The following is a 20,828-nucleotide window of genomic DNA, read 5'->3' as shown; positions in this document are numbered from 1 at the left end:
GAACTCATGTCTAGTTGCATGTCCTTCATACAGACAGACAGACAGACAGACAGAAGAACACACATGCGCAAATACACCCACATACACACACCCACATAGTAAGCAGCACACACACACACAAACACACATGCACGCACACACACACAGATCAAAACACACACAGACAACATCAGAAAACACACATTGACACACCAACACACACACACTCTCTCTCTCTCTTTCTCTCTCTCTCTCTCATACATTTACCTTGTGTTCATTTCACCAGAGTTGGTCATGACCAGCTTGCGTGTGGTCTGGCTGCGCTGGTACACAGTGCCAAACGGTATGGCGTCGGTGTCCAGCAGTATCTGCATGCCCAGGCATGATCCACGCAGCACAAACAGCGGTTGAGACAGGCCAGCACACTCCAGCAACACCTGGAGAAAGGAACAAGGTTTGAGCTACCGATGAGATTAACACTAAAGACACAATGTTGTGATTTTATTGTTATCTTACAATGTTTAAATTTAGGTGTTATTGCATTGAAATAGTTCATTATTTTGTTAATTCTAAGTCACACATCTTGAGCACTAGTCTCTGTGTAATTGTATCTCTTTGATTAGATGCTCTTACAACGAATCACACAGAGATATAAACAGTAACAGTCCCATTTGCATTAATAGAAATTGTCAGTAAGTACTGGTGTCACATGACTGATGTGAACCAGTTGATTGGCTAATGGCGATGCGCTAAAACTGTTAGCGCACTCTTGACTATTCCACAGAGCGTATTCTTCCGCCCTTTGCCTAAGCGAGAGTGTACTCTCATCCTCAGAATTAATTAATGACATGTAGCTTATATTCTCCACAATACCAATGATTATGACCATAAATTTCCGGCTTCTCAATTAAAGCAGAAGTGGTTTTTTTTTCTGACAGATAGCATGTGCCTGTGCCACAGATCTAAAAATAAAACCTGCTGTGTCTAATTTTTCAGTTTCGACTTGCGAAGATTCCTCTCATAATTATGCCATGTTAGTGGCATGTAGCTTATTATCCACATTACCAAATGATGAGTTAGTATACAATTCCCAGCAGCTAACAGAAAACACAAGTTATTCCGATAACGTAGCAGCTAGATCAGCACGTAGCAGACTACACTGAAATACGACTGCATCTGTTCAGTAAGTGAATGTTTTTCAAATTACTATTTCAAGGCAAGAACAATCGGAATCGAAAACGTGTAGGGTTTAGAACGTTCTTACCATATATATATAAGACTTATTACCAGCCTGCCTCATGCGTGCAGACTCGGTGCAACGTGACGAGCAATTTTTGTTTTTGAAATGAGACTCAGTGCAGTGGTTCACCAGCAAATTAACATGTTGGGCAAATGTGAACGATAAAACGATGGGGATATAATAATACGTGTAGGGTTCAGAGCATTCTTACCGTTCATATTTAGTACCAGACTCCCCGATGAGTGAAGATACCACACGAGAAACATGCCACATTTATTTTAAAAATGTGCTTACCGTCGACCGGCTTGGCAAGGGGCAAAACTCTGCACAGTCAATCTGTCGAAGCTCGATGAAGGTTTCGAATCGCAAATAACTAAGAGCACAGTCCTTTCTCCGAGTTTAAATGAGGTCTCTATGAAAGATCATCACTTTTTAGCTTAACGCTACACTGGAATTTACCAACAGAAATCAAAACAAGAGTTTGTGTGTGACGAAAGCACGACACACTTGAGACAGCCCACACAAAAGTAGATCTGACACAAACTTGACCACACAGTTACGCCTATCCAAATGCGCGTTGCAAAATGTGCGTTTTGAATCTTCTTTTTTATCTGGCGGTACTGACAATATCGTTATTGAAACAATCCAAGTGCACTAAGGGATTTATAGAGCAAATCTCGAAAATAATTATTGAACTCAGCGCTATGCGCTTCGTTCAATAATGAATTTTCTCGATTTGCTCTATAAATCCCTTAGTGCACTGGGATGTCTCAATAACTTAAATAATAATAATGAACACTTATATAGCGCGAACCACAGAATATTTCTGTGCTCTCCGCGCTTCACAATATCAAACTACAAGTAACAATACACAAAATAAACACATAATAACATCTTCTATGTAAATGCACTCAAACAGAGTATTCATCACCTACCTCTTCAGTGAATGCAGGGATGCGCGACTTTGGCTTGAAGACGATTTCCACCTTGGTGGTACCGCCGCGTGGATCCAGAGTGATGGGTCCGGCTGGTGCAATCGACATGACGTCTGGTGGCTGCAACTTGGGTGACGACGGTGTGAAGGCCAGCTGGAAAGTGATGGCGGCCGGAGAGTTGTTTACGATGGGAACGTACTTCTTCACCACTTCACCCACGAAGCGTGACCCCAGGTTGACCAGCTTGTGTTTCATGTCGGCCACCTCGATCTGAAGAGGGTTGAACAAAATCATTTTCAATTTGGTTGGACATTTCAGATTTCAAAAGGGACATGGACACAATATTACTGATTCAGCTGATATTTATTGTATTCTGAATGGAAATGTGTTGACTGAAAGTTCCTCATCGATTAAATATAAAGACAAAGAGTACAAAAGCATAGGAATTGTTTACCTCTTCAGCCAAGCTATTTTCTCGGTGCCCATTTGTTCCCCAACCACTTAAAGACAAACGACATCGATTAAACAACCAAGACGTCTCGTCTTGATCCCTCTTCCAAAGTAAAATCTCTGATATCAAAAGCAAAAACAAACTTCAATAAGACATCTTAATGCAAATAATGCCGTCACGTAAACATTCTGTCACTTCTGCTTGTCTCCCAAAAATCGACAAAGAACTTCGAGAACAAAGTTTGTTTCTGTGACTTCGTCATATCAGCAGGAGAAAATGACTGGTAAAGTCACCACTAGACTATGCATGTATTGGTATCATATATCATAAAGACGGGCGCTGTGGCAGGGTGGTAAGACGTCGGCCTCTTAATCGGAAGGTCGAGGGTTCGAATCCCGGTCGCGGCCGCCTGGTGGGTTAAGAGTGGAGATTTTTCCGATCTCCCAGGTCAACTTATGTGCAGACCTGCTAGTGGCTTATCCCCCTTCGTGTGCACACACAAGCACAAGACCAAGTGCCCACGGAAAAGATCCTGTAATCCATGTCAGAGTTCGGTGGGTTATAGAAACACGAAAATATCAAGCATGCTTCCTCCGAAAGCGGCGTATGGCTGCCTTAATGGTGGGGTAAAAACGGTCATACACGTAGAATTCCACTCCTGCAAAAAACACGAGTGTACGTGGGAGTTTCAGCCCACGAACGCAGAAGAAGAAGAAGAAATATATCATAAACATAGTTCTCTGACCTTGAGGTCACATCCTGTGCCGATGAACTCCACGGTCTGCTTGGAGAGGCCGTTGATCTCAAAGGTGACTCGTTCCTGGTAGCGACGAGCCTCGCGCGGATAGAAGGTGAAGGGGATGTCCACTGACTCACCCGCTGCGATGACGCGAGCCTCAAAGTTGTGGTGGAGGTGGGCTGTGGGGTCGTACAGACAATCCACACTGCACACACAGAAACTATCAAGTTGAAAAACAAACAAAAACGAAAAAAAAAGAAGGGGATAGACAAAAATTAAGGTTAGTAAAGAATGCAGTATTAACTGGTTTTACATTTAGTCAAGTTTTGACTAAATGTTTTAACATAGAGGGGGAATCAAGACGAGGGTCGTGGTGTGTGTGTGTGTGTGTGTGTGTGTGTGTGTGTGTGTGTGTGTGTGTCTGTCTGTCTGTGCGTGTGTGTGTGTGTGTGTCTGTCTGTCTGTGCGTGTGTGCGTAGAGCGATTCAGACCAAACTACTGGACCGATCTTTGTGAAATTTGACATGAGAGTTCCTGGGAATGATATCCCCGGACGTTTTTTTACATTTAGTCAAGTTTTGACTAAATGTTTTAACATAGAGGGGGGAATCGAGACGAGGGTCGTGGTGTGTATGTGTGTGTGTGTGTGTGTGTGTGTGTGTGTGTGTGTAGAGCAATTCAGAGTAAACTACTGGACCGATCTTCATGACATTTTTCATGAGAGTTCCTGGGTATGATATCCCCAGATGTTTTTTAAATTTTTTCAATAAAATGTCTTTGATGACGTCATATCCGGCATTTTGTAAAAGTTGAGGCGGCACTGTCACACCCTCATTTTTCAATAAAATTTATTGAAATTTTGGCCAAGCAATCTTCGACGAAGGCCGGACTTTGGTATTGCATTTCAGCTTGGAGGCTTAAAAATTAATTGATGACTTTGGTCATTAAAAATCTGAAAATTGTAATGAAATTTTTTTTCTCATAAAACGATCCAAATTTACGTTTATCGTATTCTTCATCATTTTCTGATACCAAAAACATATAAATATGTTATATTTGTATTGAAAACAAGCTCTGAAAATTAAAAATATAAAAATTATGATTGAAATTAAATTTCCGAAATCGATTTAAAAACAATTTCATCGTATTCCTTGTCCATTCCTGATTCCAAAAACATAGAGATATGATATGTTTGGATTAAAAACACGTTCAGAGAGTTAAAAAGAATAGAGATATAGAAAAGCGTGCTATTCTCCTCAGCGCAACCGCTCCCGCGCTTTTCTGGATTGTTAATTTCACTGCCTTTGCCACGAGCGGTGGACAGACGATGCTACGAGTGTACGGTCTTGCGGAAAAAATGCAATGCATTCAGTTTCATTCTGTGAGTTCGACTGAGCTTGACTAAATGTTGTATTTTCGCCTTACGCGACTTGTTCTTTTTTTTGATAAATACTTTTGATGACGTCATATCCGGCTTTTTGTAAAAGTTGAGGTGGCACTGTCACACCCTCATTTATCAATCAAATTGATTGACATTTTTGTAAAGCAATCTTCGACGAAGGCCGGACTTCGGTATTGCATTTCAGCTTGGTGGCTTAAAAATTAATTGATGACTTTGGTCATTAAAAATCTGAAAATTGTAATACTTTTTTTTATATATAAAATGATCCAAATTTATGTTCATCTTATTCTACATCATGGGCGGGGATGTAGCTCAGTCGGTAGCGCGCTGCATTTGTATCCAGTTGGCCGCTGTCAGCGTGAGTTTGTCTCCACGTTCGGCGAGAGATTTATTTCTCAGAGTCAACTTTGTGTGCAGACTCTCCTCGGTGTCCTAACACCCCCCGTGTGTACACGCAAGCACAAGACCAAGTGCGCACAAAAAAGATCCTGTAATCCATGTCAGAGTTCGGTGGGTTATAGAAACACGAAAATACCCAGCATGCTTCCTCCGAAAGCGGCGTATGGCTGCCTAAATGGCGGGATAAAAACGGTCATACACGTAAAAGCCGTGGGAGTTTCAGCCCATGAACGAACAAAGAAACAAACAAACATTCTACATCATTTCCTGATTCCAAAAACATATAAATATGTTATATTTGGATTAAAAACAAGCTCTGAAAATTAAAAATATAAAAATTATGATCAAAATTAAATTTCTGAAATCGATTTAAAAACAATTGTCGGTTCCTGATTCCAAAAACATATATACAATAGATATGATATGTTTGGATTAAAAACACGCTCAGAAAGTTAAAACGAAGAGAGGTACAGAAAAGCGTGCTATGCAGCACAGCAAAACCACTACCGCGCTGAACAGGCTCGTCAGTTTCACTCCGTTATGCACAAGCGGCGGACTACGGTCATTGTGAAAAAATGCAGTGCGTTCAGTTTCATTCTGTGAGTTCCACAGCTTGACTAAATGTAGTAATTTCGCCTTACGCAACTTGTTGTTTGTTTGTCTTGCATTCTGCTGTGTGCTCTCATTTTGTCCTCATTTCTCCCCTCTTGATAACAGTTTGCTGAAGACTACACAGCCTCCTTTATTGAGAAACAGATTTCTGTACAGTACTTAAAATCCATGGTTACTTTGCCTGTTACTCACATCCCATTATAACGATTTTCTCACTGAAAAGTAGAAATCAAAAATTTTAGTGATAAATTTTCATTTGATTAATATACTTACCCAACTCAAATATAGCAATTAACCCCAGTTCAGTGCTGGTAACGCTGTACGCGTCCCCTTGGTAACAAGGAAGGCGCCTCTAAAAAAGAGTGACAATGAGACCCGTAAGGGTGTCTAGGCCAGCCCGGAAACGAGGCTGCCTTCTGTATGCGCGCGCATACGCCGCCATATGCAATTCATTCTAAAGCGAAGCCCAACTCACTCCTTTTTTGACCCAAACACCCCCCACAGCGGGGAGGCGGGAGGGAATAAACGATGTGAGTTGGGTAAGTATATTAATCAAATGAAAATTTATTACTAAAATTTTTGATTAAATTACATATCTTACCCAACTCACATATAGCAGATTGCTACAATAGGTGGCGGGTACTCACCAAGTTAAGAATGTAGAACCTGCCCTGCAGCCACCAGAGACGGCAAAGCTGAACTGCCGTCCTGCCGACTTGAGGCGACATCCCTCAGGTAAAAGTTAATGAATATATCTTCCGACCGCCAGTATGCAGCCGCAAGAACTTCCGAGAGGCGTCCAGAACGAAGAACCGCTAAGGAAGACGCCCAAGCTCTAGCTTCATGTGTCCTGGACGAAGTATGAGGCAACACGGCTCTGACATCGCCAGACTGGCTCTGCCACCAAACGTAAGCCTGCCTAATGGTGCTTGAAACCCATTTAGTCAGAGTGATCTTCGAAATATCCTTCCCTCTCACCGTGTTGAGTGAGATGAACAACAACTTTTGAGTTTTTGAGCGAATCGGTAGAGTCCTAGCCAGGTAGCTGCTGAGGGCCCTTACCGGACAATTACAAACATGAGGATCCCCCGGAGCCAGAACACTGCTCAAGGGGGGAACATGAATACAAGGAGATGACTGACCAGGTTTTTGGTTTTTAGCTAAAAAATCTGGACGAAACTTTAAAGCAAAAGATCCATCCTTCTCTAAGGCAATATCCTTTGCCAAACCCGAGAGAGCGTGTACTTCGCTACCGCGCCTAGCAGTCGCGAGCAAAACAAGAAATAAAGTTTTCTTCGTAAGGTTAGCCAAACTGGCTAAATGAAGAGGTTCAAAATCATCCGAAGCCAAAAAACGAAGAACTAAAAACAGGTCCCACGCCGGGAGCTGTACCTTTGACCGAGCTAAACCAAGGGAAGCGCCCTTGATTACACTCGCTATCACGCCACTTAAAGTGATTTTGTGGCCAAGTTGTCTAAGCGTAGAGGAAATAGCTGACCTTACGCGCAAAGAGGAAGGAGAGCCTCCCTGTTCCGCCAACCAGGATAAATGGTTAGCTACGTGCATCGATCTCGGAGCGAGAGGATCGACACCGTTCTCTGAACACCATTTGGACCAGGAAGACCAGTGCAAAGCATACACCGATTTGGTCGAATCCCTGTGTGCCTGCTGAACCAATTTCAAAGTCGAAGCTGTGGCACCCGCACGGAGCAGAGAGACTTGGACAGAATCCATCCGTGTAGCTGCAAGGCGTGAGGATTCTGGTGCGGAATGCCCGACCTGGGCTGTAACAGATCGCCCTTTCGAACCCCGAGAGGAATGGGCGGACGAACCGCCATGCGAACCAGATCTGGGTACCAATGCTGGCTGGGCCAAAGAGGGGCCACCAACACCAACGCCGGCCCTTCCAGTTCTGCTTTTCTTATCACCTTGCTGAGAAGGCAAAACGGTGGGAATGCATAAGCCTGTAGATTTGTCCAGTCCATCTCCAGAGCATTGACCCCCCAAGCTTGAGGGTCCGGAAACGGAGACACGAAAAGAGGAAGACGAGTCGAGTATCTCGTCGCAAACAAGTCGATGTGAGGCTTGGTTACTTGCGCCCAAAGGCGCTCCAGAGCCTGGTGGGAGAGAGTCCACTCTGAATGTAAGATCTTGCTCCCTCTGCTGAGAGCATCGGCCAAGACATTGAGAGTGCCTTTCAGATAGACTGCCGACAGGAGAATGTTGTGTAAACTGCACCATGTCAGCAAGCGACACGCGCTGTCCGACAGAACCTGAGAGCGAGTGCCCCCTTGACGGTTTATGTAAGCCGCCACAGTCATGTTGTCGGTGTGGACCTTGACATGGCTGTCTCCCAAAAGAGGAAGAAACGACCGAAGGCCCAGTGCAACCGCCTCCAGCTCCAGAACGTTTATGTGCCGAGAGGCCTGGCTGACGTTCCACACACCCGACGCCGTCTGATCTGCAAGATGAGCACCCCAGCCCGACAGGGAGGCGTCCGTGAACAGATTGTTCTGAGGAGACGGAGGAACAATAGGAACGCCCTGCGAAACCCAGGGGAGAAGCCAAACACTTGTGGTCCGGCTGAACCAAGACCCCAACTCGATCTGAGCATTCCAGTCTTGCGAAGTTTGGTCCCATAGCGCCTGCAGAGCTGCCTGAAACGGCCGTTTGTGCACTCTGCCTAGAGGAACAAGAGGCGCCATGGACTCCATCTGACCCAACAGAGAGTACAACTCCCGAGCCGTGGACAGATTCTCTCCATAAAGAGAGCGGATAGCTGCCTGTAACTTGTCTACTCTCTTTTGCGACGGGCGAACCGACCAATCCAGAGTATTGAACTGCATTCCCAGATACGAGAAATCCTGTGACGGATCCAACTCCGACTTCACCCGATTGACCGTGAATCCAAGCTGAAATGCCTGCTGCAAAGAACCTGGTCCTGATGTAAAATCAGCCAGTTGTCTAAATAGGCTCTCAGACGCACCCCCTCCTGCCTCACGAGGGCACAGAGTTGACGAATGACCATCGTGAAAATCCAGGGGGCGAGCGAAAGACCGAACGGGAGTGCTCGAAACTGGAAAATTTTCTCCCCCCAACGGAACCGAAGCCATCTCTTGTCTGACGGGTGCATGAGCACATGAAAATATGCGTCGGTCAGGTCCACAGACGTGACCCAGTCCCCTGGCCGCAAAGCCTCTCTCACTGAGGCCGGAGTCTCCATGGTGAATTTCACCACTCGCAGGAATTTGTTCAAAGTCGACAAGTCTAGGACCAGTCTCCATGTCCCTGAAGCCTTGGGGACCACAAACAGTCTCCCGTAAAAACCCGGAGACCCCTGATCGAGCACCTCCTCGATAGCCCCTTTCAACAGGAGGGATGCCACTTCCCCCTGTACGGCTGCCTTGGCCTCCGGGTCTCTCGGGAACCGAAAAGGCGGCGGAATTCTGGACAGAGGCGCCTTTCCCTCTGCCCAAAGAAGCCGAAATCCCGAACGAATTATCCCCACGATCCACTCGCTGGACACCAAATGTGTCCAGGTAGCGATGGCCCTGGAGGGGCCGCCCGCCACCAAAAAGGTGGGGGCCAACGGGACCATAAGTTCGGGAAGACTTCATTGGGGGTTGGGCTTACGCCCCGACCCCCGAGAACCACGCCTTGCCTCCCCCAAAGGAAGGAGTCTGCGTCTTGCCCTGAGTCTGCGTCTTGCCCTGAGTCTGTGGCTTGCTCTGCGCTTTAGGAAAACCTTGATGCGCGATACGAGCGATAGCCAAGTCCCGAGCGTCATGAGTCTCTTTTTCCAGCGCGTCAGTAGACGACCGACCCAAAAGAGACCCCTCCGTAAATGGAGAAAGTCTGAGAGTCTCTATCGTACCTTTATCCCTGATCTTGGAGCCAGCAAGGAAGGCCGCTCTGCGGGAGAGAACCGCATGTGTGTAAAGTCTGGCTGACAAATGCATTTGTTCCTGCGTGACTTTGCCCAAAGTAGCCAAAAGAGTCGTCACATCCTCCGCCGAGGCATCGAAACGGAATTCAAAAGGTTCCAGTGAGGTAGCAATAGACCGTGACAATGATCGCTGAAGCGATTCTGAAACCGAGGCCAGCTCCAGGAGAGACCTCCCTGTTTCTTCCAAAGACAACAGGGAAGCTTCTGAATAGGGGACAGATCTGTCTTTGCTATACCCATCCTCTCTCAAGGAGGCCAGTTCCGGAGTCACCGGAAGCACGGCCCTAGGCAACGAAAAAGACTCAACCAAGCTGATAGGCCGAGAAGCAAGTTTGAAGTTCCGAACCGCAGAATCAGGAACCTGCCGCCCTGCCTGAGCCAGGTACGGCAAAGCCGAATCAGGAGCCTCCCCATGCTGTGACAACAGCGGAACAGTAGAGGACTGAGACAGCGTATGATAGCGCAAAGTCGCCAAGACCTTAGCCATCTCAAATGCCACCGCAGGAGACTCACGGAAACGGAGCGAACACCTAGCGTCCTTAGCACTCCGAAAGTCCCCCAGAGCAGAAGGTGGAGGCACCAACTGAGATTGACACTCCACCACTGCTTCCTCAAAATACTTTGATGCCGTAACCGCCGCCAAGGCAACAGCCGATGACAGCTTAAGCGGCAAATTGAATCCAATGCCTTCCGCCTGACCGGAAGAATCCTCATCAAAACAGTCGTCTTGCACCTCCGCGCAATCCGGAAGCTGATCCCCGTACTGACTACCATCGTCTAGCAGAGAACCAGCTTTACTGTCTACCTCCCGCCCAGAGGGCGGAAGCGGAAGCCACCCACACTCGCCCCCGTCCACGGACTGAGCAGAGTGCAGTGGAACTTCCTTACGCGCACCAGGGCTCTTATTCCCCGCTGAAAGGCCGCCAAAGCGGGTTGAGTCAGCCGAGAGATAAGAACTTTCGCCTGGCCGCAATGCGCCTGAGGCTACTCGCTCCTGACCGCGTGCCGAGTTTTGGCCGGAGAACCCGGTTACTAACTCAGCAGACATACCTTGTGTTCGAGACGGAACGCCAGAATGCGAACCCAAAAGCGGACACGGCACAATCTCCTCATCCTGAGAGGCATGCACCTCTGCTCTCGTGACTGTAGTGGAAGGAGACGAGCGAACGCTGGCAAGCGAAGAGACGCCAGCCACACCCGAGGGAAGAGAACAAAGCTCCGCTCTCGTCGAAGTAATCTCGGCCGCTTAAGTAGAAACCTGCGAGCTAAGAGATAACAACAAAGCAGCAACATCAGCGGATGCCAAACCAGGCACCACAGGGGGAGAATCCCCCTTAGCAGGTTTATTCACGTGAGCGGTCTTGTCAACCGGCTTAGTCGACAAAATGGCCGCGGTCTTGTCTACCGGCTTAGCGGGCAAATCAACAAACACATCAAAAGATTTTTTTGCAAGAGTATCTTCACCAGAAACGGATTGTTTAGTCTTCCTAGAAGATTCTTTAGAAGAAGAGGGCGCAGCAGCTACCTTTTTAGGCGTACACCTCTTCTTGGCGTTGTCGGCCATGACACAACAAAGACTCACGAAAAAATTTTGACCCAAAAAAATTTTGCAAGTCCAAAATGCGGCCAACAACGCTGCCAAAATCAAGAAATAAACAAGAACGACCTCACCTCAACAGTAGTAGAGAAGTCCAGATGCAAGAAGATACCAAGAGGACAAACCAAGTCAAAAAGACTAAGTCATAACGGCTGAAACAGCCGGAGCGTACATCAAATGCGACCAGTCTCACTGGCGCTGAGCTTTGGAATGAATTGCATATGGCGGCGTATGCGCGCGCATACGGAAGGCAGCCTCGTTTCCGGGCTGGCCTAGACACCCTTACGGGTCTCATGTCACTCTTTTTTAGAGGCGCCTTCCTTGTTACCAAGGGGACGCGTACAGCGTTACCAGCACTGAACTATATTGCTATATGTGAGTTGGGTAAGATATGTAATTTAATCTAATAATAGCGAAACACACACACACACACACATGCACGCACGCACACACACACACACACACACACACACACACAAAACCGACCAACAACAAAACAAAGAAATCCAACCTGATTGCCTTCCTGTCCTTATTGGTGAGTTTGAGGGTAATGGTGTGGAGCGGCATGCCGGCACGGTAGACAAAGACGTTGCCAAAGTTGTTGGAGTGGAAAGAGAAGTGGAGGCCTGGTGTCACTCCCTGCCCCATGATGCTGATGCTGTATGTGGGGCCGTTGGATATCTGCACACAACACAATGACCTTTGTCACAATTTTCCACATCATCAGAATAGAAATTCTTTAGCATTTACATGTAAAGAAATCTTGAGGTTAAAGTATTTTGATTCAATTATGACTTTTGTTTTCTTCAATGTTAGTACAGTCACAAGATTATGGCTGCAAAATGCCTTTTTTTCAAACAAAAATAAGAATGTTAACATTATTAGGCCAAAATAAAAAGTAGGTGTGGTTACGGTAACCCGACCTACCCTATTTTTAGGGGCCGATCCTATAACTTTTTATTACATTTGTCAAAAAAAAAAAAAAAAAAAAAAAAAAAACGAGTGCAAAAAACGCAATGAAAGCGAAAGCGCCCGAGTCGCACACTTATTTCCCTGTCAAGTAGGTTTAATTTGTACACATTAGAAAAAAAAGTTAAAAAAAAAAAAAGTGATTGCCTACCTACCTACCCTATTTTTTTTGGCTATGTTACCGTAACCACACCTATTTTTTTGTGTGGCCTTATTGGTCTTGTAGCCTGCTGCTTTAATAGATGAACTCCCAAAATAACTCAGTAGGGTTTGTATGGGTTGTGAAAAAGTTACTACTCTTGCTTTTAGTGAGCCAAGCTCTCTTTGTCATTGTGTTTCAGACACACCCTTTGCTTAGTGACTGGCCTATGTCACGTGGGAAAGTTTGACTCAACAAAAGCAAGAGTATACAGTCTTTTACAACCCATAGAAAACCAACAGAGTAATTTCCCAACATGGTCTATTAATTCTCCCCTATTCCCTCACCTTGAGACTGAGCTCGCATTCTTTGAGAGACATGCGGATGGGCGGGCAGAAGGAGAGCGTGCATTTAGTGGTCTCACCGCACATCACGCCACCCTGTGGTTTGTCGATCTTTACCATCTCGTGCCGCGCAGTGGCCGTGTCACTGAGGTGCCAGGTGTAGTCAAAGTTGTACTTGCCTGAGTTGAGAATGAAGAGCTGGCGCATGGCCTGTTCATTCACTTCCACCTGGAAGGAAAGCATTTCAAGGTTCAGCTAAGTGTGAAAAGGTGCAGTTGGCCTACTGAAATCTTTTTTATGAAACCCAATTTAGTCAGATTACTGCATTTTCACTCGTTCAACTGCTGTTGACCAATTACTGTTCTGGCCCATGAAGCCGGTCCCCAAGAGTATAGCTAAGAGTCAACATACTGCAAAAATCTCAATGCATGCTGACATAATATCTCTCTCTCTCCGTCTCTTTCTCTCTCTTCAATCCACAGAGGATTCTTCCACATTCCAGGAAGGCATTTCTTTTTTCAACAATATAGACACCTGCACATTCAAAACCCAACTGTCACCCCAAACAACAGTGACTCACATCACCAAAGTTGATGAGGTTGATACCGCGTGAGCTGAGCTGCACCCTGTTGCCGGCAGAATCCTCACACAGCAGAACACAGTTCATGGTGTAACCTTCAGCCTTCACGTTCAGCATCACTGGCATCACACGACGCTGAATCTTGCACACCAGGTTAAAGTTCACTTCCTTCTCTGACGTGGGAGCGAAGTACATGTTCACTGCAAGTCTGGAAGAAATTACAAACAAAATTTGTATTAGATCTACCATGCAAACTTATCAAAGCTAGTCTTATTTATCCCTTTTCTGTTCTTTTGCAAATGGTTTGAAGTAGACTTCCATGTAAGTACAGAAAAAGGAAAATTTCAATAGTACATTTTCATTTGATTAATATACTTACCCAATTCTCATAAATGCATTGACTTCAATCTCACATGCTAGATAACAAAAAAACTACTCAAATTACCTGCCCTTGCAAGGGTGGCAACCAAGCTAAAAAATAGACGCCATAGCCGTTGCTATGACCTGTCCCACCTGGTTACCCATAACCCACCGCGCACCACGTGAGCGCCGGCATCCGGAATAATCATTCGAGACTTCTCAAAAACCCTTAGGAAATTAAGTAGCGGGGATGGATGTGAGGGTATTAACTATGAGATTGGGTAAGTATATTAATCAAATGAAAATTTACTATTGAAATTTTCCATTAAATTACATATTCTTACCCCAATTCTCATAAATGCAGATTGCTCCTAAAGGCGGAGGGAACTTACTTATGTCCCTGAGAGAACCTGTCCTGCAGAAACTAACGAGGGCAAGGAAATGGCCCCATCAAGTCAAGAGCAGGAGATGTCCAGGAGGTAAAAAATTAATGAACACGTCATCAGACCTCCAATGAGCTGTTGGCAAAACTTCGCCTAGGCGACAGGAACACGACCAGCGAGAGAAGAACCCCAGGCTTTGGACTCCTCAAACACCTGTAAAGGAACAGTAGGGAGAACTGAACCCCCCCCCCCCCCCCCCCCCCCTGTGTTCAATAGGCCACCACTCATAGGACTATCCCATGAAAGTAGCAACACCTCTTGTGAGCGTCAATTAAGAGAAGCCTCTTTCACTTATAGTGTAAAGAGATAAGAACATGAGCTTTTGGCTCTTCGTTCCAATTGACTGAGCGCAAGTTAAAAAGGATTTTAAAGCTCTAACCAGACAGTTAGAAAATCCAAATCGCCCGGAGGAAATCGAAAATTTCTTATTAAATTTTCATTTAATTAATATACTTACCCAACTCACATATATAGCATTAACTTCAGTTTGATGCGTAAGACATAGACGTACTAACCCTAGAAACAGGGGGAGGTAACTCCCAAAACAAAACAAAACCTTGACAACAAGGTCCTGGTAGTTACCTCCCCTCACCGGCCGCCCGCGCATGCGCGGCACATATCACTGATATACTCATTCCCAATGAAACACCACCTTCAACCATTAAAAACGATTGCGGGGTAGGCTGGGAGGGTATTTACAATGTGAGTTGGGTAAGTATATTAATTAACTGAAAATTTAATAAGAAATTTTCGATTAAATCACATATTCTTACTCCAACTCACATATATAGCAGATTGCTACTTAAGGTGGCGGGAAACTCAATTATTTCTGGTAAGAAACCGGCCTGCTTCAACCATGACTGGTAAGCAACTACTACCATCGCAGTGGGTACTAAAAAACCCACAAACAAGTAGTTAAGAAAGACGTCTTAGAACATAACGTCCAAAACAGCACTGTGACGCCATTCGAGAATTGCCTGGTCGCAGAACCGCCGAATAAAGGGCCCAAGCTCAGGCCCCATGAATTCTAGACGAACGCAGAGGAAGGAAAGAATGCTCCCCCCCCCCATTTGACTGCCGCACTCATAAACTTGTTATAGAGTGTGAAAGCCCATCTAGCCAGTGCTGCTTAGCAATAACTTGATTCTATCCGTCTAAATGAAAGAACCAAAAGAATCCATGCAAGATGAGTATGTCACAATACTCAAAAGAAAGTATGTAAAACGCTGCCCCTACAAGGGGCAGTGAACACCGACAAAAAGAGTCTGAGAGCCTTCCTATAAAAGAAAGGCTAGCATGTCTATGGCTCTTAACAAAAGAACTTTAAAAGAAGCAGAAATCCCAAGCTGGAATTAATATTCAAAAGACAAATGATTTGACGACAGGGCCCTTTCCACGCTAAGCGTAGAAAGAGAAATGTCTTGTCAAGACCTGACGACATTTCCCCAGACTAATGAAACATAGTCTTCCGTGGACAACAAAAGATCGTGGAACATCTTGGCATCCTCCTGAACTGGAGAATGCTAAAGCCGATGCCCAAAACCTTTTTCTTTCTTTCTTTATTTGGTGTTTAACATCGTTTTCAACCATTCAAGGTTATATCGCAACGGGGGAAAGGGGGGAGATGGGATAGGGGAAAGGGGGGGAGATGGGATAGAGCCACTTGTTAATTGTTTCTTGTTCACAAAAGCACTAATCAAAAAATTGCTCCAGGGGCTTGCAACGTAGTACAATATATGACCTTACTGGGAGAATGCAAGTTTCCAGTACAAAGGACTCAACATTTCTTACATACTGCTTGACTAAAATCTTTACAAACATTGACTATATTCTATACAAGAAACATTTAACAAGGGTAAAAGGAGAAACAGAACCGTTAGTCGCCTCTTACGACATGCTGGGTAGCATCGGGTAAATTCTTTCTCGTCCCAACCAATATGGGACTCCCCCTAACCCGTGGGGGGTACCCAAAACCTAGAAACTTGCACTAAGGTGCTGGAGGAAGGGCTGACTGCCCCCCCCCCCCCCCCCCCCCCATTTTGTTTGCAACCACTCATGGATTGTTAATGATGGTAAAAAAAAACAAGTCGCGTAAGGCGAAAATACAACATTTAGTCAAGTAGCTGTCGAACTCACAGAATGAAACTCCCCCGAAAGCGGCGTATGGCTGCCTAAATGGCAGGGTAAAAACGGTCATACACGTAAAATTCCACTCCTGCAAAAACACGAGTGTACGTGGGAGTTTCAGCCCACGAACGCAGAAGAAGAAGAAGAAGACAGAATGAAACTGAACGCAACGCAACGCAGCAAGACCGTATACTCGTAGCATCGTCACTCCACCGCCCGTGGCAAAGGCAGTGCCCGTGGAATTGACAAGAAGAGCGGGGTATTCGTTGCGCTGAGAAGGATAGCACGCTTTTCTGTACCTATCTTCGTTTTAACTTTCTGAGCGTGTTTTTAATCCAAACATATCATATCTATATGTTTTTGGAATCAGGAACCGACAAGGAATAAGATGAAAGTGTTTTTAAATTGATTTCGAAAAAAAAATTTTGATAATAATTTTTATATATTTAATTTTCAGAGCTTGTTTTTAATCCGAATATAACATATTTATATGTTTTTGGAATCAGCAAATGATGGAGAATAAGATAAACGTAAATTTGAATCGTTTTATAAATTTTTATTTTTTTTTACAATTTTCAGATTTTTAATGACCAAAATCATTAATTAATTTTTAAGCCACCAAGCTGAAATGCAATACCGAAGTCCGGGCTTCGTCGAAGATTACTTGACCAAAATTTCAACCAATTTGGTTGAAAAATGAGGGCGTGACAGTGCCGCCTCAACTTTCACGAAAAGCCGGATATGACGTCATCAAAGACATTTATCAAAAAAATGAAAAAAACGTTCGGGGATTTCATACCCAGGAACTCTCATGTCAAATTTCATAAAGATCGGTCCAGTAGTTTAGTCTGAATCGCTCTACACACACACACACACACACACACACACACACACACAGACACACGCACATACACCACGACCCTCGTCTCGATTCCCCCCTCGATGTTAAAACATTTAGTCATAACTTGACTAAATGTAAAAACACCAGATAAGATCAACTTAGATAAATAACCCTTTCACATAAGTCTGTTGAGACCTAAGCTAAGTGAAACAAGAGGCGAAGCCTTCAAGGCTCACGTAAGAAATCGACAAACAGTAACACAAACTCAATCACTCCGTCACACACACACACACACACACACACACACACACACACACACACACACACAGAAAGAGCATAGGTGAAACTGTGCAAGAAAGCGAGACACTAGATCTAGATCTGTCTGTCTGCATGTAGCCTACTTACAGGGACACGACTGCCAACTAGTCTCGGCCCGCTCAAAAAAAAATGACCGAGACTTTCAGTAATTCCTTCGCGTGACATCAAACCCTCTTACGTCATAATGTGACGTCAATGTAATGTGACGTCTTCAAATGTTAGAGTTTCTACCACATACATACATACGCACGCACAGACAGACAAAAGTTAGCATCGCATAGGCTACACTTACGTGAGCCAAAAATTAAAGATACGTGAGTTATGTCTTCGGAAAACCGGAAAGAGCGCCAACCTCACTGAACTGTCTTGATCGTGACTGACGAAAGAGAGAACAATCTCTTACAAGCTAGACCGGGAAGACAGTCCTAACTCAAATGAGAGCTGTGCAAATTCGGAAGACAACCAGATATGTCCTCCGAGGCGAGCGAGTAATAAAAAAAACCCGAACCTTTGTGTCCCCCACTTGAAGAGAACAAAGAATTCCAAAAGGCCACAAGTGAAACACCCTCCGCGGAGTGAAGCACTAAAAGATTATGGCTTGGGTAAGCCACAGCACCATAGTCTATGAGGAAGACGCTAAATGTTCGCAATGAACCAGAGGCAAGAACCTGTCCCTTGTTCAATGGATAGAGCAAGACAAATGTTGGAAAACATCTGGCCTTACTAGACTCTTTACACAAAAGAGTCGAAAGACTTAAAGCCGAAAACAACGGAAACAATTTGCAGATCGGCGAGAATGCAACCTCTCATCAAAAGATGAACCGAGATTGCTCATAAACAAAACAATGCGGCTTTAAGCAAAAGCGGCAAAAGTTTTAACCTAATCTTCACTAGCAAGAAGCTATGAAATTTAATAGACAAGGAAGGAAGCAATCATCAAAGTGGGCGCTTGCTGTAGTGCCGAACATGGAACGATCAGAGCCTAAGGTTGTCCACTCAGAACTGATTAGGACGAGCCCTGTAGCGACCGTTAAAACATAATGTCACTAAGTTACACCTCGGGAGGGCGTGTAGCCCGCCAGGCCTGGGAGATAGACGTCAGTTCGTGACCTATCTCCTCCCGATAAACGAGTGATACCTGAAAAAAAGATATCAAGCCCTCATAGGTGAGAAAAAGCTCAAAACAAGAAGGGCAAAGCCCATACGACTCACATGCTTTACACATTTTTCCTACCAAAATACATGTGACCTTGACCCAAGGTCAAGGTCATCCAAGGTCATGCAACACAAAGCTGTTAATTCAAGACATAGGAAGTACAATGGTGCTTATTGGCTCTTTCTACCATGAGATATGGTCACTTTTAGTGGTTCACTACCTTATTTTGGTCACATTTCATAAGGGTCAAAGTGACCTTGACCTTGATCATATGTGACCAAATGTGTCTCATGATGAAAGCATAACATGTGCCCCACATAATTTTTAAGTTTGAAACAGTTATCTTCCATAGTTCAGGGTCAAGGTCACTTCAAAATATGTATACAATCCAACTTTGAAGAGCTCCTGTGACCTTGACCTTGAAGCAAGGTAAACCAAACTGGTATCAAAAGATGGGGCTTACTTTGCCCTATATATCATATATAGGTGAGGTATTCAATCTCAAAAACTTCAGAGAAAATGGGAAAAATGTGAAAAATAGCTGTTTTTTAGGCAACATTTATGGCCCCTGCGACCTTGACCTTGAAGCAAGGTCAAGATGCTATGTATGTTTTTTGGGGCCTTGTCATCATACACCATCTTGCCAAATTTGGTACTGATAGACTGAATAGTGTCCAAGAAATATCCAACGTTAAAGTTTTCCGGACGTCCGGACGGACGGACGGACGGACGACTCGGGTGAGTACATAGACTCACTTTTGCTTCGCATGTGAGTCAAAAAGAGCATACGTGTTCCTGAAGTTTCCAAACTAAAAGGAACACTCACCCTCCAATGAACCAAGCTGTGAAACCAGCTTGATCCAAACGGTTAGCCAAAAGTAAGCTTCTGCTGGTGCATGACCTGCTTTGAGTATCTACCCAATCAAGACCGAGCGTATGACGCAGTAAAACTTCCTGCGTTAAGAGTCCAAGTCTAGCAAAGACAAGGACTCATAAACTTCGTGGATCGTGGCAGAAAGCACCAAAGAATGACTATGACTATGAACTGGACTGCCGTTACCCGCAGGTAAGACAAGGTCGCCGTAACCGGCAGTCATGTTGCCCCCAAACTGACTTCAGAAACTTCCTTCCAAAACAGAGGAAGTTAACTAACAGAAAGTCCGAACAACCTCCTCGAGAGGACAAAAATAAGAGCGCCCAAAGACCGACAGCTGTCGTGAATGACCTTCTCGCCACTCGAAAGAAAGTCTGTTATCCGATTTCTAACGTAAGTAGAATGCTGATCAGATTCGTAGTCATCCTGAGTAGCAGCAGGAAATGACCAGAAAGTTCCTGACAAAAAGAGATGTTCGGTGTGCTCAGTGAACGGAAAACAATAAGTCCACCTGACTAAGTAATCCTCTCCAGTCCCTGCAAGAGCTGCAGATGGAGATAGCACGAGAAAGCCGCGATTCTGGTCGTACGTTAACAACCGAAAGTGCGGAAAAACAATGGCCGAAGCCTGCAGTGGCATGAACAAATGGAGCGTCCTCAAGAAAAATCCGGAATTAATTTCGCTGCCAAATCAAGAATCACCCTGAGTTTGGCCGAAAAACCAGAACGCGTCTGTTCATCGCTGAAAGACCAAAAGTCAGACGCGGGGACCGACGCAAGCAGTAATCATAGATGCCATCACGTACAAAACCTTACCATCCTAACAGCCGAAGCGGAACAGGAAGTAAGATACATGGCATCACTGCCCCCAACAACCTGGACCCCAAAGGATTGACATCAGAAGTTGCGGACAGGAAAGAACAAAGTGCTACGATTACCTGGAACGTCAAAAGACGAACCAGAATTAGCCGAAATCCCTAGTGCAAAAGCACCCGCAACACTGTGGTGGTGCGAGCTGATGCTAATGCATACGGTCCTTCACTCCGAAATCAGAAGTGAGAGACAGGGTACCAATACCACCGACAACCTGAAACCCAAAGGGTTGACATTGGAAGTCAATTGGCAAAGAGTCATTGTTCCCAGAACCATCATTGGCCGAAGCCAGAAATGATTGTCCCCCAGTACCGGAACCCCGTGCAGCCACGCTGTGCGGAACCGGTAAAGAAAGAACGCTACCGCAGCCCGAAACCGACAAAGCGGAAACAGAGGTAGCCGGCAAAGTGACAAATGCAGAAGGCGGTGGAGCTGCAAGTGAGAAGCAGCCATCACCCCTTCCGCAAATAAATAACAGTAACCCCAGCGGCCAAAACCAATGGCC

At 45.1% G+C, this 20,828-nt stretch overlaps 1 protein-coding gene across 9 annotated transcripts in view; it reads right to left on the bottom strand.

Annotated features, from left to right (window-relative positions):
* The window catches only part of LOC138966370 (hydrocephalus-inducing protein homolog), a 244,873-nt gene that overhangs the window by 24,981 nt on the left and 199,064 nt on the right, over positions 1-20,828 (bottom strand). For all 9 annotated transcript variants that reach the window (XM_070338587.1, XM_070338596.1, XM_070338602.1 and 6 more), the window contains 6 exons: positions 13,333-13,540; positions 12,756-12,980; positions 11,812-11,981; positions 3,351-3,549; positions 2,155-2,424; positions 247-416 (listed from right to left, as the gene is read on the bottom strand). In XM_070338587.1, coding sequence (XP_070194688.1) covers positions 247-416; positions 2,155-2,424; positions 3,351-3,549; positions 11,812-11,981; positions 12,756-12,980; positions 13,333-13,540 — 1,242 coding nt within the window. The remainder of the gene's footprint in view (positions 1-246; positions 417-2,154; positions 2,425-3,350; positions 3,550-11,811; positions 11,982-12,755; positions 12,981-13,332; positions 13,541-20,828) is intronic.

The sequence above is a fragment of the Littorina saxatilis genome, linkage group LG1 (assembly GCF_037325665.1).
Source record: "Littorina saxatilis isolate snail1 linkage group LG1, US_GU_Lsax_2.0, whole genome shotgun sequence".
Lineage (NCBI taxonomy): Eukaryota > Metazoa > Mollusca > Gastropoda > Littorinimorpha > Littorinidae > Littorina > Littorina saxatilis.
Note: the sequence above shows the minus strand (reverse complement) of the source record. Positions and strands in the feature narration are given on the sequence as shown.